The sequence below is a fragment of the Poecilia mexicana genome, unplaced genomic scaffold (assembly GCF_051168715.1).
Source record: "Poecilia mexicana isolate PSO_F unplaced genomic scaffold, ASM5116871v1 scaffold_18, whole genome shotgun sequence".
NCBI classification, from domain to species: Eukaryota; Metazoa; Chordata; class Actinopteri; order Cyprinodontiformes; family Poeciliidae; genus Poecilia; species Poecilia mexicana.
In genome coordinates this window covers 3,519,036-3,537,502 of record NW_028263387.1, presented here as the reverse complement: position 1 = coordinate 3,537,502, position 18,467 = coordinate 3,519,036, and the positions used below count along the sequence as shown (strand labels likewise).

The 18,467-nt window shown below is 40.3% G+C and overlaps 2 protein-coding genes across 3 annotated transcripts in view; one reads left to right on the top strand and one right to left on the bottom strand.

The window, feature by feature from the left end:
* Positions 1 to 1,403: 1,403 nt before the first annotated feature.
* On the bottom strand, positions 1,404 to 10,371 carry haus4 (HAUS augmin-like complex, subunit 4). The gene is made up of 9 exons (XM_014991563.2): positions 10,112 to 10,371; positions 9,759 to 9,898; positions 5,368 to 5,499; positions 5,082 to 5,222; positions 4,908 to 5,004; positions 4,345 to 4,490; positions 2,209 to 2,339; positions 2,030 to 2,098; positions 1,404 to 1,903 (listed from the first exon to the last, which is right to left on the bottom strand). Exons 1-9 carry the CDS (start codon positions 10,176 to 10,178, stop codon positions 1,717 to 1,719), a joined length of 1,110 nt encoding a protein of 369 aa, XP_014847049.2. The 5' UTR covers positions 10,179 to 10,371; the 3' UTR covers positions 1,404 to 1,716.
* Positions 10,372 to 12,713: 2,342 nt separating this feature from the next.
* The window catches only part of fxr2 (FMR1 autosomal homolog 2), a 22,155-nt gene continuing 16,401 nt past the window's right edge, over positions 12,714 to 18,467 (top strand). For both annotated transcript variants that reach the window (XM_014991562.2, XM_014991561.2), the window contains exons 1-2: positions 12,714 to 13,488; positions 18,119 to 18,171. In XM_014991562.2, the coding sequence (XP_014847048.1) occupies positions 13,438 to 13,488; positions 18,119 to 18,171 (104 nt within the window). In that variant the 5' untranslated portion in view covers positions 12,714 to 13,437. The remainder of the gene's footprint in view (positions 13,489 to 18,118; positions 18,172 to 18,467) is intronic.

Here is an 18,467-nt window from a genome sequence, read left to right as displayed (position 1 = left end):
TGGGACCTATCACCATCTAACATACATCCAGAGCAGTTTTTTTAAGTTTCAGCTGTGCTTGAAAACTGTTCCATGAGGTAGGGAGACAAAAAAAGCTAATAGTCAACAACTGTAAGAAAACTTGACTCCACAAATTTCTGGTTTAGCCCAAAATAAAAGCAGGATTTGTTTAAAAAAATAAAATTCGAGTAAAAACCTCAGTTTATTCACATTATACTGAATAATTTAAAGCATTTGCCATCAATTAGTAACTCCATACATTTGAACATTTGAACTAGTAATACTCAACAAGTTCAACTTGTTGAGCATTACTCAACAAGTTGACTAGCATTTCTAATGACGACAGACTGGTTTGACCTTGCTGATGTTGGGTTGCTAAAAACATAAGCTTTGTTCAAGACAAGCTGAAGTTGACGAAGTTTCTATTAAATGCATTCTGGATATACAGTAGCAAACACAGGCTATAGGTGCAAAGCAATATATGACTGTGTCATCTGCATAAAAATGAACAGCTACATTTGAAATATCCTTTCCAAAATAATTTAATCAAAACATAAATAACAAAGGGCCTAGTACAGAACCTTGTGGTTCTCCCTTGTGGATAAACTGAACCATCTGCATAGCCTGGGTTCCAGCTAAAGTAGTTTGCAAACCATCAAACTGTTCTTAGACGATGAAGTGATCCACTGTATCAAAGTTCTTAGAGAAATCTATCAAAAGAAAAAGTCAACACAGTGCAATATAATTAAATCCAATTCACATACAATACAGCTTATACCACATATGGTCTTTATATTATTATTGTTAATGCTCCAGTGGTTGTATTTTATTAGGTGTGCACCGACTAGTTTTCTGGCCAATTTTTTAAAAGCCTAATCTGCCAATTTAAAGTTTGGATGATACAATTGACATTGACTGAAAAGTCACTAAATACAGTGACTAAGTCATTAAGTTGGCAAAAGTGGGGTGATTATTAACCGCACACATGCAGAAATGACCTGGTGGGGGGTCTATCAGTCAGACCTCCATCACAGCAGAGCAAAAGTGGACAGCAGCTGGTTTTCAGACATTTGCGGAGGAAGATAAGATCTGTGAATAAGATCCGTTTCTCAGGCGAGTATTGGTCGATTACCCATCTCCCAATGTTAAGAAAATTTTGAGCTAGCCCTAAAGTTTTTTTGTTTTTTTCTATGAAATTCTGATTGGGACATTGATGGAACAGAATTACAGGCCAGATGTTCTACTTATCACTGACAAAGGATTAAAGTACTTTGAAGTACCTAAGCCTTATTTCTTGATCTTTTTGCCGGTGTTCCTCAGTCCTAATGAAGTAGTTTGTTCTTTAATGTTCTCCAACAAACCTATGAAGCCTTCAGCATGATCAAATCACACACATCACAATATTCTATATATAACAATTTAATTATACATCAATATGAACCACATACACAACACCTTCCAAGGAAAACGACATGTAATTACAGAAGAGGACTTTGAACTTTAGTTGGTATAAAGTAGGATTGCAGTAGTTATGGACTATAGATGCTTATTTGAGTATTTAAACTAAGATGTGTTATTGGAAGAACTCCGCAATAAAAATTCAATGAACCAAATGTCCACAGCACTTTCTATCACTAGTGCCGCATTATCTTTCTGCGGAACTGCTTAATTCAAAAAGAAGGGAGTCCCAACAGTGAATTCCATATCAGACAAGAGCTATTTTTCATTGTACTTGGTCAGTTCTTTCAGAGCCCAGTTTTTCATGTCTATCTCCTGCCGTAATCTACAGTACTCGTCGGCCAACGCCTCAAACGCTTTCCCCAAGATCTCAAACGATGACAGCTTCATCTCCAACGCCTGCTTCTCTGCTTTACAAGCCGTCAGCTCGCTCTCCAGCTTCTCCCTGCAACAGTGAGACAGCACAAAGCATTACATTTGGAAATAAGACTCGGTAAAAGCGCGGGTTCTACCAAAAACTAGTGGAAAAACAAGTGTTTGGTGAGTAGAGATGAGACAAAAATCCTCTTGCCTTATTTTTCGGTGAGCAGAAATTGTGTCAAGAGAGTAGGTGTCCAGCTGAATTTCCACCATCTCAGTTCTCCAAAGGAAGAACAAGCATGTTTAGAAATACGAGACACGGCTAAGTGTCCCACCCAAACAAGTCTTGAACATATGAATAAAAAACTCAAACAACTGAAGCAGCCTCACTTTATCTTCTGCAAGACCAGTTCACATTTGCCTTCAAAGTAATCCAATTTCTTCCCGTCCAGGTCTGTCTGGATCTTCAGCCTGTGATCCAAGATGAGCGTCTGGAGCAGCTGGATGCATTTAATCAGCTCCTGGTTTGTGAAGGAAACACAAAATAGAATTGTAAAAAAAAGAAACTAATGGGGAAGTATTTACAGTGGAACAATGGAATAAACTGGCCAAAGAATGTAGATTTTCCAGTTTATTTTCGACCTTAATCGTAGCAAAATGTTCACAAAAATCCTGTGGTTTCTAATTATAAAACAGCCAAAACTATGATGACCCAGTATGTCTTACATGTTCATTAGATTATCGGCCCCCATGGATTCACTAGGAATCATTTCAACAGCTTCTTGAGATCTTTACCATAAAGAGGTTCAGGTTTATAAACAGAGTCATTCTGTGGCATCAAAGATTGGAATTCAGCTCAACCTAATAACATGATGAAGGTCTTCTGCCAATATGCAAATATGTTGGTGAGATCAGAGAAATATCTCATATTGTTGCATTAACATTTTCACCCAGGTCTTCTTCACTGCAGGCAGGGTGATGAAAGCTTCATGAAACACTGAACTGTTCATTGCTAAGGAAGCTCTATGGAAAATTCTAGATCTATCTTTTCAGAAGAAAAATGTGGTCAATTATTCCTTTTATTTCCATGTAGAATTTAAGTAAAAATCTAAGATGTGGAGCCATTTTATTATATTCACATTATCATAATTGTCTTTACCAAAGTCCTCTTTGTTAATCCAAAATATTAATAAAAATCTGAAAAAATTGACGTGTCTTCCTTACAAGAGCATCTGTGTGCACAGATTACTGGCATTATTATAGTATTTATTTTTGATCTGTTAAAAGGGAAAAAAACCATTTCTGACACTTCAAAATTATATAAAGAAATGAATAAAGTTGCAACCAAAGTAGCAACTCTTCTTCTCTGTTACAGTCACAGGACTTTTCTTCACAATCTGATCTGCTGATGATGGCAGCACTCACAGCCTGCAGGCACTGGTCAGAGAGGCATCTGTACTACTTTCCTTCACTGAAAGTCTCCCATTAAGAAAGTTTGACAAGTTCTCAGTTGGGTTAAGCAGTGTTATTTTTTGTCAAGCCACACAGTGGAGCATTGTCCTGCTTAAAAAACAATATGGCTTTCCAAAATATGCAGACTTTTTCCCTGTGCCACTGGTGCTCCTTCAAGAGTCTTAGAAACATGACTGACATTATCTTTGGACCTAAAGAATGGTCAAGATCAAGGATTAGGAATCGGCACACGGCTTCAGTTCTTACAGCTAGATCTGTAGATCAGGTCTGGAATCTGGGAGTAGTGATGAACTCTGACCTGAACATTCAGGGACACATAAAGACATTTGCAAAGTTGGCCTTCTACCACGTCTAGAACATTCCTAGGATTACAGGACTTTTATCTCAGCAAGATTTAAAGAAACTCATCTACACATTAATGTTAAGTTGCATTAATTACTGCAAAAATGTCCCCAAAAGTGTTTGAAATCAAAACCTAAAACACCATTTGTTTAGACTTTCCTTTGATCACTAATATCTGGAACATCGTTAATTCTAGTCTGGATTGCAAGTTTTCAATCACTTTTCTTTATTCTGCCACTGCAATGTAATGTTTTTCTGTTTGTTTATTGTGTTGCATTTTTATCATGTGAAGCACTTTGATCTGCCTTGTTGCTGAAATCTGACATACAAACAACTTGACCTGATCCCGTATCTGAATGGGTTCCAGGCAGACAGACACACATTTGATTCTTCGCAAATACTTTGTCGTTAATTTGCACCTTTTTTCTTAGGATGTTCCTTGCATCCATGTTGGCTATTTGCACCAAAAACATTTCCGGGTTCTAAAATGATGCTAACATATGCCACGCCCTTTTCAGAGCAAGCAAATCTTCTTTTGGCCCATTTTGCTCCTCTCTCTTTACACAAACACACACTACTTAATATAATTAAAACCAATAAGCATACAGCTTGGAGTAGGACCTGTTCAATAACTGTGGATTGGAAACTATTAATAAAGAATGCATTAAAAAAATGTAAAAGCATAGAGTGAACTACTGTACATTTTCTTACAGAGAGGTAGAGTTGGGTTTGTCTTTGCAACAGGACAGTGTTTTCTCGACACGTCTCCTTCAGCAGCTCTGTTCTTTTCTTGTCTTTGTCCAGCAGGGTGGACAGGTGAGACAGCTTGTTGGTCTTCAGACCCTCACTCTCATTCTCTAGAAGACAGTACAGATGACCTGGGAGTGAGTGCAGGACAACGAAGCCTGCTAAAGATACTAAAAGTGAATGTAGCATTAGCTGCGTCTCTACGACAAATATAACGAAGACTTGGTCAATATTCTGGTAATGTCGAAAAACACAATTTTGCAATTGAGGTATTTCCGTTAAGTAAGAAAAGCAATTAAAATCACACGTGGAAAAGTTTGTTCATGCAATAAACATGCTGCATCATTGTCCTCCAACTACTTCCTGTCACCTGGTTTGTGTCAGTGGCAACATCCAGTTGTTGATGACGCAACTCTCGTGTGTAAAAAGTGTAAAATCGAAATCAAAATTGTCGTGTTTCCATTGAGCAAGTTTATTTTTCGAAATGTCAAACTGTGCAGTTATATGGTCAGTGGATGGACAACTACCCCATTCAGGCTGATAATAAGAGACGAGGCTCAGACACTTCTCCTTCAGACGTCTCTCCAGCTGTCTGGGAAGACCCTGTTTCATTCGTTGGACATTCTGTGGAAGATAGAGTAGAGTCAGGGAAACAATCTAAAGTCAGACTGTTGGAAAATCTGCTTTTTCCGGGAATGTACCTTTTCTGAAGGCAGGAGCTGGAGCACTTGTTGGGGCGTTAGGCCCAGAACGGATGGCTGGTCCTGACTTGTGGTGCTGCTGGGATCCAGCTGCTTGGCACACCGAGTCACACGCAGACACCTCTCCATTGTTTCATAGAACTGTAGCAAAGACTCCTTAGCAACATATTCAAGTATAACCCAATAACTCCATTCATTTATAACAGGATTTGTTTGTACTACATGGAAACAATGATGGTAAAGTTTTAAAATCCAAATTTACTCCAGACAAGTTAGTGGGATCTACCATGTTCTGGTCAGGGGGAACGGTGGAGTTGTGCTTCCGGACGTAGAACTCCTGGATCATCTCCTGCAGTCCTCTGTGGAGGCTCTCAGAGCGGAGCCACTGGCGCTTCTGGCTCTGCAGCTTCTGCTCAGCCTACACACAGACACAACACACACACCTAAACCCTCAATGTTTCTGCACTTCTTTCTGTGTGCCAGTAGAGGTCAGTGTGTCACAACCTGGTAATTGACTCATTAAATACTCAGCTTATAAAAATCAAGGTAGAATTATTAGATAGTTTACATTCACTCATCAGGGATATGGCTGTAATTTCTTTTGTTTTCCAATGTAGAATAATCATGCATAATAGAACTGACTAATACCAAGAATTAGGTGCACATGTTTGACTTATTTTGAGGTTTTTCTCTCAAAAACATTGGTAAATGGATAAATGTTCCATATTAACTGGTTGAAACATCATCCATCCATCTTAAGCCTGGTCACAAATTCTCTAAAAGATTTAGATCACGGCTTAGAGACACCCATCCCAAAACACCGACTTTTCTGCAGGGTTTGCCCCAGAAAATTTGCTGAACCCCCGACCACCAGGCGCACGCACACACACACACACACACACACACACACACACACATATATAATTCCCTTCTCACCCTCCGCGGGTGGTCTCTCTCTCTTTCATCCTCTGAGCTCGGGTCCTCTACCAGAGGCCTGGGAGCTTGAGGGTTCCTCCAGTGTCTTGGCTGTGCCTAGAACTGCACATTTCTGGACTGAGATGTCTGATGTTGTTCCTGGGATCTGTTTTAGCCACTGCTCCAGTTTGGGGGTGACTGCCCCAAGGGTCCCGATGGCCACAGGCACCACTGTGGTCTTCACCTTCCAGGTCTTTTCCAGTTCCTCTCTGAGGCCCTGGTATTTCTCCAGTTTCTCATGCTCCTTTTTCCTGATGTTGTAGTCACTTGGTATTGCTACTTGGTATTGCTACATCCACTACAACGGTGGTGGATGTAGCAATACATCCACCACCGTACATACATGCCCTGTTCCTGGGCAGCCAGGATGAGGGCCTCCATGCTGTCCTTGAGTCCAGCTTTTTCCAGTCATTGGTAGGATTTCCAGATATCAGCCACTTCAGTTATTTGTCGGTGGTACATCCCATGTAGAGACTTGTCCTCCCATGATGGTACCTCCAGCACCTCATCCTCTGTTCCCCATTGCCTCAGACATTCGTTGAGCACATCGTCTGTTGAGGCTTTGTCCTTGATGTATTTATGGATCTTGGATGTTTCGTCCAGGACAGTGGCTTTCACACTCACTAGTCCTCTGCCTCCTTCCTTACGGCTCGTGTACAGTCTCAGGGTGCTGGATTTGGGGTGGAACCCTCCATGCATGGTTAGTAGCTTCCGAGTCTTAACATCCGTGGCCTTTATCTCTTCCATTGGCCAGCTAATTATTCTGGCAGGGTACCTGATTACTGGTAAGGCATAGCTGTTTATTGCATGGATCTTGTTCTTGCCATTGAGCTGGCTTCTCAGGACTTGCCTTATTTGTTGGAGGTATTTGGCTATGGCTCCTTTCCTTGTGACCTCATCAAGGTTGCCATTTGCTTGTGGTATTCCCAGGTACTTGTAATTGTCCTCAATGTCTGCTATTGTTCCTTCTGGGAGCGAGACCCCTTCTGTATGGACGACCTTCCCTCTCTTTGTAACCATCCAACCACACTTCTCTAGTCCGAATGACATCCCAATGTCAGTGCTGTAGATCCTGGTTGTGTGGATCAGTGAGTCGATGTCTCACTCGCTCTTGGAGTACAGCTTGATGTCCATGTAGAGGAGGTGACTGGTTGTGGCCCCATTCTTGAGTCGGTATCTGTAGCCAGTCTTGTTGATTATTTGGCTGAGGGGGTTCAGCCCTATGCAGAACAGCAGTGGGGACAGAGCATTTCCTTGGTATATGCCACATTTGATGGACACTTGTGCAAGTGGTTTGCAGTTGGCTTCAAGGGTGGTTTTCCACAGCCCCATCGAGTTTGCAATGAAGACTCTTAGAGTCCTATTGATGTTGTACATCTCTAAGCATTCAATGATCCAGGAGTGTGGCATCGAGTCATAGGCTTTCTTGTAATCAATCCAAACGGTGCACAGGTTGGTGTGTCGGGTTTTGCAGTCTCGGGCGAATGTGTGGTCTACAGGGAGTTGGTGCTTGGCTCCTCTGCTATTTATGCCGATGCCCTTCTGTGCCATGCTCATGTATTTATCCATGTGCCCGCTTATCTTAGCCGCTATGATGCCTGACATGAGCTGAACCCTTTGAGGGATCCTTCTGGATCACGATTGTGCGCCCTTCAGTTAACCATTCAGGGTGAGTCCCATTTTGTAGCAGCTGGTTCAGTTGAGTTGCCAGTCGCTCATGGAGGGCAGTGAGTTTTCTTAAGCCAGTAGGCATGGATCATATCAGGTCCAGTTTTTCATACCTGAGATTCTTTCTTGGACATCTGCCACAGTGATGGTTACCAGGGCTTGTTCAGGGAGGTTGCTGTTGTCCTCTCATAGAGAGGTTAGCCACTGTGTATTGCTGTTGTGGGACATCTCCCTTTATGCCTTTCCAGTATTGTCCAGTCTCCAAGCCTTGGTGGGTCTGCTCTGTTGTTAGTACCCTGCCATTGGGAGTACACTTTAGCTGGTTGGGTGGAGAAGAGTCGGTTAATCCTCCTGGCTTCATTCTCTCTCGTGTATCTTTTTAGGCAGCTGGCCAAGCCTTGGAGCCTTTGTTTGGCAGTTTCATGTGCTTCAGGTATGGGCATCTGGCTGTACTTCTTTGCACCCCTTTGGAGCTCTGACAGTTGGCTCACTTCCCTCCTTGTTATCTTGATTTTAGCCTCTAACAGTCTTTTCCATGGTGGGTATTGGGTCTCATGGTTGCTCTTGTAGCCAAGCATCTCAAGAATCACTGATGCTGAGTTGTATATCAACTCATTAGTTTCTGTTATGGTGTTGGTAGGGATAGATCTCAATGCTGCATTCACATCTTCAATTAGACTTTCTGATGGTACTTCACTCAGCCATTGTAATTGGCGTCGGGGTTGTCTGGTGTTCATTCCGGCCACGATTCTCTCTCTCAGGTCAGTTGCTGCCTCGTTCAGCTTTGATGGTTCGTTCCTTACTGTGGCTACATACCCAGTCTCTAGGTATGTAGACAAAAATCCACGTTTGCAGATGTTGGAACACTGAGCTACTAGTTGTTTGGCAGTTAGTGTCGACTGGGGATGTCGAACTAACCATTCCTCCCAGATTCTTTACGTGTAGCCTCTCTGACTAGGGTTACTTGAATAGTAGCATTCCAACAGATCCATGTTTTCACCTCTCGCCCATTTCAGTCTTGTTCTAGTAGCCCATTTTTTCCCTATATATATATATATATATATATATATATATATATATATATATATATATTACATACATATACTCCCTTTACGTCTCTACTACACAAGTAACCAAGTAACTAGATTTTTGTCTATGAAGATTTTGTTTTACTAAGACTTTAAAGCTCAACAAGACTCTGTAATTCTGTTTTTGTTAATGAGCAATGCTGAGATTGACGGCACAGAACCATCACACAGTAGAAAGTCTGGAAAACCAGAAAGGTAAAATCATAACAGACCGTTCAATTGAAAACACACTTTGCAAAATTTCGGTGATCCAGTGCTGCTCAGATGGTCTTTCAAAGAGATGGGACCATAAATTCTGAAGCCACACAATATTATGAAACCATGTAATATAATTTAATATACCGGTAAGTGAAAGTTGCATTAATAATATAAATTGTGATAAATAAGTAAACTGTGTTAAAGCTGCGGTATGTGAGAGTATAATATAAGACAGATTATCTCCCTATGGTACAAATAGCTCTTATTTGTCTATTTGTATTTCTCCTTTGTGCCTAAAGTTTTATTTTCTGACATCTGAAAGCTTTTTTTTAAATATTGCTTCACCAGTATTTTCTGCATCAAAACGTCCACACAGCATAATGCTACTTCCCCCACACTTCACAATTGATAGGTCATATGGTGTTGTGATCAAATACTGTGAATTCAAGGTTTACAAAGTTATTACAACATCATCTGGGATTTCCCAAATTGCTTAAAGGCAAAGTAATTATATTATATTACATATAGTTATTTATTTATTTAAAATAAAGAATCAAATCAATCTGGCATCAAGCAAACAGAAACAATTTGTTGTCTAATTTGTCCTCAAAGTGAGGGAAAAAGGTGTTATGCTTTTTTATACAGAGGATTTAAAGATCCGGTTACATCAAGAACGTGAAAACATATGTTCTTCAGAAGAAAACTCAGAACCAGGATCCAGAACCTGGAAGCTGAAGAACTTTCTTACCCTTTCCAGGTCTGCTTTAAGTGGGACAGTGAGTCCACTTCTGTCCACATGTTGAGTCAGTGTGGCCAAGAGTTTACAGAACTGAGGATTCTGGGTCAAATCTTCCTCTGTCACGTCACACAGCGGGAAGGAGGCGAGAACTGCGTAGAAAGATTGAAGGGAAAAGCTTCAATTAATCGACGCCATAACATTTTAGTGGAAAAAACCCCGCAAAGTGGCAAATTTCCCCGTGATATTTAACTTTTAATGTTTGTAGCACGTAGGTAAATTGCAATATTTAAAAACAAAATGTTGACTCGTTAAGCATACTTTTCAAATGAGTCCTACTCAAGCCAGCGTAAAGCCTTCCTTACCCTGTTGATGTAAATTGTCTCCCGACCCCAGCACTAATATGTTCGTTGTCTCGATCCCAACGAACATTTTTTTTTCTGTTCGATGTTCCTCCTTTAGCAGCTTAATAATATCAAAAGATTTGGTTCGACCTTCTTACTTTGTTTCTCCCACGAGAAATAAAAGAAAAAGAGCGACGCCACAACGCAACGACAGCTTCCTGAATCAAGTTGCGCGCGCCTACAGCGGGTCGTTCTATTGGCTAACTGGCCCACATGGCCACAGGGCGTAAACACAGGTTCTAAAACGTCATTCCATATCCGGAAGCGAGTGTTCATATCACAGAAATCTTTAGTTAAGACTTTTGATTGTAGTTATTGTAGAAATTACTACTTATTAATATTTATGGTAGACAGGAATACATGTTATGGCTATAATATGATGTGCTACGGAAGAGGACACACCCAAAAATGCTGATTTTTATTTTTTTTTAGAGTAACAAGGTAATTTTGACTTTGATCGGAATTAAATTTAAGTCAGAATCATGAGATTAAAGTCCCATTTTCTACTACAACCACCGTGTAATCCTGCTTTTTCTATTTTGTAAGTCGATATGTCTGTGTTGTTTACACTGTATATTGATTTGAATTGACGCGATGCTGGATATCTGCGTATTTTCATGTTCTGCAGAACAGAAACCTGTGGTCAAACAGTAATTATGAAAAAATGATGAAACCAGCCTGATTTTTTTTCCCTAGATTTACCAGTTTTAAAAATTAAATAAATAAGTACCAGAATCTAAAATAGAAAACGACCAATGAAAATGTAGCGTAAAAAAATACTCACAATAGCTTTTTTCCTATGGTGGCTCTAATCTACGGAAGAGGATTAGAGCCACAAAAACAAAATACTTCTCAATTTAATATCAGATTTCAGACCTTTCTTCTCAGGTATTTCACTTTAAAATCTGAATTCTGATTTTTTTTCTCTCAGAATTTTAAGAATAAAAGTCAGAATTCTAAGATTAAAGTTCAAATCCCCAGACTTTTTTTCATTTGCTATAATCTACAGAAGAAAATTAGGGGCTCTAAAAATAAGAATTTCGATATTAATCTCAGAATTCAGACTTTTTTCTCAGAATTGTGACTTTAATGAAGATGGGTACCTGAGAGTAACTGAGTTAATAGCAGTAGCTCTCAGTCTTCATTAAGGAGAAAAAGACAGCTAAATTGATCAACTCTGAGCCACTTTTCAGGTTTGTAGACTGAAAGAGATCAGTTAGTTGGAATAGCTCAGCCAATCGTTATGTAAATGAGCGATTCAGGGTCAAATCTTGAAAGACCACAAGTCTAACATCTATAGAAAGAGAACGTAAAGTTGATGGTAGCAGTAGCTCAGCCGATCCTCTGATCCAGGAAGGTGTCACAGCTAAACAAAACACCAGGCCAAATGTAGCTTCAAGAAAGAGAAAAAATGCCATATAGAATATACTGGAGAATTTAAACTTGGGGTGCCTTAGTCTGGGACATATAAAGGAAATAGATCATTATAGAAGGCATACAGGCATACTAAACAAGATTTGATGATGAATTACTTTTATGGGAAAGGTGGAATAATGACATGAGTCATATTTAGAAGCCATAAACTTAATTTCACCAGGACAATTCTATTGAGATTAAAAATCTCTTTTGGAAGAGAATCCTGGCCAAGGCTGGCAGCGGCACACATGGCTTACAGAAAGTAGTGAACTATACTGAAGCAGTGACAATGAGATACAAGTTATGCCATCAGGAAAGCATTTGTAAGATACGTTGTTGCAGTACTCCATAATCTGAGCAAGATGAATCCTGTTGAAAAAGGTTCCCCTATAAATAGGTTCCTTGTGGAACTCCATGCGTGAGCACATGTAGCTCAGTCGTATAGTCATTGTACTACACAGCTGAGCCTGTGTAGTACAGTGCCAGAAAATCTCACCCAATTTTCTTGTTCATATATCTGTCTGTTAAGCTCAACTGTGTGGAATCCAGTGAGAGAGAAACAGATGTTTTAATGTATGTGTTATTCATAACCGATATCTAATGGGCTTCAAGCCCAAAGTTAATGAATCTGGTGGGTCTGAACAACAAAACAATATTATGGTGCACAGACGTATTGACCCATCAACATTTCTTTAAGAATGTTTCACTATTTCATTGTCCCTTGTTCACGTTGTCTGTTGTTAAATTACATAAATAAGTTCATATTACTTAATCACTGACCAGTTATATATGACCTCTTCCTTAACGGTTTAAGTAACAAAAAAAACTCCTCCCACTCCCTGTCATCATTAATTCCAGCCGAGCCGGTCGCCGGCCGACTGTTAAGGAATGCTCCCACTCTCTCTCATCAATGAGTGGGTAATATGGAGTACGGGAGTCGGTCAGTGTGAGTGAAATTGCAACTGACACGGGAACAAACCAATGAATTGTGTTAGGATGTGACTTGCCTTCAGTTATTGGTCCCACTCAGAGACCAACCCTTATTTGTTGAGCCAATAACTGATAAAGATGATTGATTGACGAACATTTTAACCAATTGAAAACCCATATTTTCTTTTGGGCAGGTTCTCGAGTGAAGGGGTGGGGTGTTCGAGGTCATTCAGACCCTCTTCGACTCACTCTATCAGCGTGTGTTTGAGGGGTCGGGCGGCTGGTGAGGAATAGTAGCCGGGCGGTTGCACATTTCAGACGGAATTTGAGAAAGACACACCGCCGAAAAATTACACCAGAGGCTGAAGAAACCACCCCCGGTGACGACTTCTGTGAAATATCTCAATGCTGCGTCTGCGCCACACGTCCAACTAACAGAACGCAAACCGGCTACAAGACACTAGCCAAGCTAGCTTCATCCCTGAAAACTGACGGCGTCTGGCTTGTGATAGCTAGCCTCCCAGCTAATTATCCGGCAGCTAACATCATTTAGCGTGCTTCTTCTCGCGCAAGTCGAAACTACAGCAGTCGCTCGCGTTGGAGCCGTTTAACTCGCGAGCTCTGAATCTCACATTTGGACAAAAACAAATAACGGTCCCCCCTCCACACACTCCTTCCTAAACTAAACTGCCTGCCAGGGGGGACAGCATCTGCGTTGCGTTGCTTGTTGTGACACCCATCACACCCATCTCCCCCAACCCCTTCACCTCTGCCCCCTCCACCTTTTTTTTTCTCCTCCTCCACCCGAAACACTGGAAATCCAGAGGCTGCCGGAGAGCGGCGAAGGGCCGGTGAAGCTGGGGGTGGGAACGGCTCCGGACTCGCAGGGAGTCGCAACGGTTACGGACGCCAAGCACAGCCGTGGGGATCTATCGAAAAGCATGGACGGGCTGGCCGTGGAGGTTCGCGGCTCGAACGGGGCCTTCTACAAGGTAAACTGCTTGCAGTGGTTGTTTACTGTTGTCCCATTTTAAAGTTTTGTTTCATGGAAAGGCTGCTTTGTTTCCCCCCCCTCCTGAGAGATAAGCTAGCACAGTGTTTCTCAGCTAACGTTAGTGAGGAGGAGGAGGAGCAGATGTGTTCCATTCAGGATAACCGCTAGCTGGTCTTAGCTGAGAAGCTAAGTACACTTGTCATCAGCATGCATGGTTCATGTCTATTCTTTATGAGCAAATGGTAATATAAATTCAATATATTTAAGAAAAAAGTCCCCATATATTGAGAAAACACTGGATGAAGGCATTTAAACCCGGAGCAAGCTAATAAAAAGCAGCCAGCTGTTGTGCAGCTCCTGTAAGAATATATTTGTGTTCTGACTCCCAATGAAGAAGGCAGCCCTGAGAAGGAACAGTTGCTATACAGATAAATACTTTCTGTTTCATTTCTGTGTAAGCCTCTGCTGCTGTTACTCACTGAGAGAAAAATCTAATTAAATATCAAACTTGACTTCTCCTTTAATTCTGTAAATTTTACGCTGTAAGACCAAACAGTAGGTATTCTGACACACATGGCTCTTCTCTAGAAGCTTTCAGCTGCTCTGCCAGCCCACATCACAGTTTAAGCAACCATCCTATATTTACTCCCACGTTGCTTCACCTGTTGTTTTTGTTTTACAGGGTGACAGGTTTGACTCTGACGTGGTTGAACACTTTCCAAAACCATTTGCCCTCATTATTTCACTGCTTTCCTCCTTTACATGGACTGGTTTACATTTAATTTCCCGCACTGTGTGTGGGGTTCCGGCTCTGTAGAATTCAGCAGGTGTAAAATAAGCTGAAAATGAAGACCCCAACTTCTTCAGGATCAACTCTTAGACTTCTCATATGAGGGAAGTGAGTTGGCACAATTTGGGTTATTTGTCCAGGATGAAGGTTGTAGAGCTTGTGGCTTTAATCAACCACATGGTTGCTGACTTCATGATGAAGATTTCCACTCCTTTCCATGAGTCACATAATATCAGGAGGGCTTGACTTTACTCTGCCCTGTGGCATTTTTGAAACGGATTAATTTTGAAGACAAATCCACTTCTGTACTTGTCTTAAACATACATTTGGTCTTCTGCCTAGACATTACTATTTGGCCGTTTTAGTTGGTGTTTTTTTTTGTTGTTTTTCTTTTTTAATCGACTGAAAATGCTGTTCATGATCATGATTTTCTGTCCCTGTTACAGATCAGCGTCCTTTAAAATGAACACATGGTCCCAATCAGGACACTTTGTTAAAAGCAATGTAATCTGTTTATAATAAATTAACTCTATGTTTGACTAATTGGTGACTCTGTCCCAACTTACTCATAAAGACTTTCTGGAATTGGCACAATCTGCTTTTCCTGGTGATGATGGATATTTCGTCCTACCTGTAATTTCTGCAGGACAGCCTCAATATGCTGCTGCTTCAACTTCATCTTAACGTAAATAATATTAGGTAATAAGATGATAATACTGTAAAATGTTCATAGTTTTACTAGGGATGCACCGTTTTAATTGTCCCTGATTTTCTTAATTTGCGATTGGCCGATGAAAAACGATCTTATCTATCTTCGCAAAAGTCACTACTGGGTTTCCCCGGTTAGTAACAGTCACCCCACTGTTACCAACTTAGTGATTTATTATCTATATTTAGTGTCTGTTCAACAAACAAAATTGCTATCGGCCTAAATCAGAATCGGCAGGTCAGGGTTTTTAAATATCTGTGATCAGCCAGAGAACTGAAGTTCTCTGGCTGATCACCTCTGACTTTAACATTTGTCTATTCTATTTATTCTCTAAAATGCTGCTGCATTCTTCAATAAACTCTCGTGTTGCCCCTGGCGATGTTTTCATTCAGACTCTGAAATGCAAAGCTAACATTAGCATGTTGCTCTCTGTTTTCATGTGGCTCATTGATAATAAATATCGCAACATTTCCAGTTAATCATTTGTGAATGTGAAGACTTTTGATTTAGTTCTATTGTTGGGGATACCATCAAATCATGGGATACAAAAGGAGTTAGAGCTGCAGCAGCCAATACAGTCTGTCTTACCTTCAGCTACGCTGCTGAGAGTGAAAACATATTTGTTTTGAGCAAAAACTGAGAGTCATTCAATCAGCAAAACATTTTCATGAGCTGTAATTCTGTTGTCCAACACATCTGCATTAAAATAAACCAGGTGTTTCAGAGGCTGGCTCCAGAAAAAGCAGCTGTTTCTATGATACGTCTGACAAAAACAGACATCCCCATTTTAAACAGCCGTCCTCATCTTCCTCTGGTCCCATTAGAGATAAAACAGAAAGTAAACCACCCAAAATGCCTCAGATGCACTATCAAAAAAAAAAAAAAAAAAATTGCTCATCTTCTGCTGTCACTCAAGTAGCACAGCGTCTCTGTAGTTGGCCTTTTCAAAAACACCTGAAATCTGTTGAGGGGACTGGGGAACTGGCAGCTGCAGCTCCAAAAGATAAAGTGGCAAAGTGGCAGCAAAGAGATGGATGCTTAAATGATTCAAGGTCAATAAATGCTTTTTTTTTTCTTTTTTTTTTTTTATAGTCTTAAGTTTGTAATTCAGCTCTTTTAAAATATGTTGGTGAAAAGCTGTTGGAAGAAGTGCTGAATTCTACATTGTTTCACTGATGAATGTTTCTGCTGTGTGGTTCAGAATAAGAATCAGTAGATCCATGACTTACGGCTGCTTCTCACTGGAACTGCATCCACACCTGCAGCCTCTGTCAGCTGACCAGGTTTTCCTAATGCATCCACAGAGGCCTGTCGCAATAAACAATAAATCAATAATTTTTATTTGCATGATTTATCGTTTTTCTCTTTCTACCAAAAACTGGATTAGTCTTGAGTCTGATGATTTTATTTTTTTTGTTTTTGAAGGACACTTTTGTTTTGAGGTTTCATGATTCATGATTTTATTTGTTGTTTCTGATTTATTTATTTTGGATATTTAAAATTTCTTCCTGTTCCAGTGTTAAATGTTCAATAGACTTTCAAGTGTATTGATCTTTGAGAATGTGTTTTCGAATGATTATGCCATTACTGTTGCATAGCTTGAAAATGGTCTCAAAACAATTTTATTGTTTATCACAATAACTTCTGGGACAGTGTATCATCAAACAAAATTTGTTATGGTGACAGTTCTAACACAGATATGTTAGAACTGTACATGAATGATGTTTCGTGATTAGAAAAAATTAATATGACTCCAGGTTATTCAATTACAAAAAAAAAAAAACTTTATACACTCCAAAAGAAATGAAATGTTGTTATAACTCTTATCATCAAAGTATCTTCAAAGAGTTGTGGTGACGCTGTGACCAGGAAGAATCTCCAGTAGCAGTCAGTCTGGCAGTGAATCTGAAAGGCCTCTGACTGAAGACTGTTGTCGTATGAGAGTTTCATGACATAATGGCTCATCTGGGCATCAGAGATGATATTTCACAGTGACATGTCCTGGATGACATCATCACATGTCCTGGATGACATCATCACATGTCCTGGATGACATCATCACATGTCCTGGATGACATCATCACATGTCCTGGATGACATCATCACATGTCCTGGATGACATCATCACATGTCCTGGATGACATCATCATTGCTAATTCACCCCATTTGCTTTAGCAACTTTTCTTTAAACCTCTGCCTGGCTCAGGAGTTGACAACCTTTACAACCCCAAAATCATTATCAAACAAAATTAGATTTTTTTTTGTCCAAAAAAAAAAAAGGTTAAAAAATATTTTAGGAAAATACTATACGATTTAGTTTTTAATGAAAAATAAAAACATTTATTTTTGATTTTAGGGTTTAAAATAAAGAAAATCTTCAAAATTTCCAAATATCATGCACAATTCAGCTTAGTTGTGATTCTCTATTAGCAAGAATGTAGCGACAGCGGCGAGGAACGCTCCCTTGTAACCAGAAGAAACCTCCTGCGTCCAGAACCAGAGAGTCCATCTGCCTCTGATTGGCTGTCATATGAGCAACAGGGGAATCTCCTGAAGAAACCAGGAGATGTGGGGGCCCCACCCCCACATCTCCAAACGGTTCATTTTTCACCCCTAGAAACGGTCCGGAATGACCCGACCAAAACCGTCCTCACCAGTTTTCTTTGCTTCCCACTGAAGTGGGATCTTCTGAGCCTTTAGTCCGATTTATGGTAGTATCACTCTAGACCCCATCCACCTGTTTTTACCCAGTGGTAGATGTGACAGATTTGTGAATCACATATTTTTCTTTCTCAAAACTACTCAGGGAATTTGACACAAGCCATTTAGGCTGCAGACGGACAGTCAGACGAAGAGAGCCGAGGCGTTTTCATCCTGTTAGAGGAAATTTTCTCTGCTGTCGGTTGTGACTTTCACTCGACGCTGAATTCACAGCCAGAGAACGGTGTCAGCAGCAACGTGCCGCCTTGGCTCCCTATCAGGGCCCAAGATGCTCTGTTTCAGAAGCAGTCACACTGTTGGCCTGAAAGCCAGCTGTCAGCATGCACAAATCTAACGCATACAGTCCAGATCCTTATGTTTCTACAGCATGTGTGATGATTTTTTTTTCTTTTCTGTGTTTTTCTCCAGGGTTTTATCAAAGATGTCCATGAAGACTCACTCACTATTGTATTTGAAAACAAGTAAGTGTGAGCTTTCTGTTCTGTGTACATGTATTAAATAATTGGTTAATAAATTTGGTGGTTTCCGAAATTTTCTCCTTTTTGTCAGGTTACAACAAGGAATGATTTTCTTCTGCCTTCAATGCAGCATTACAATTCTAATTCTCAGATATTTGTACTGAAATACAGATTTATTTTATAACTGCACCAGTAAAACTCTCTTAAATACATCAATAGCTTCACAGGCTTCATCTAACATGTAAATTCAACACAACTTTAATTTGTTCAGTCAGTGCAATTAGGAGCATAAGCATGTT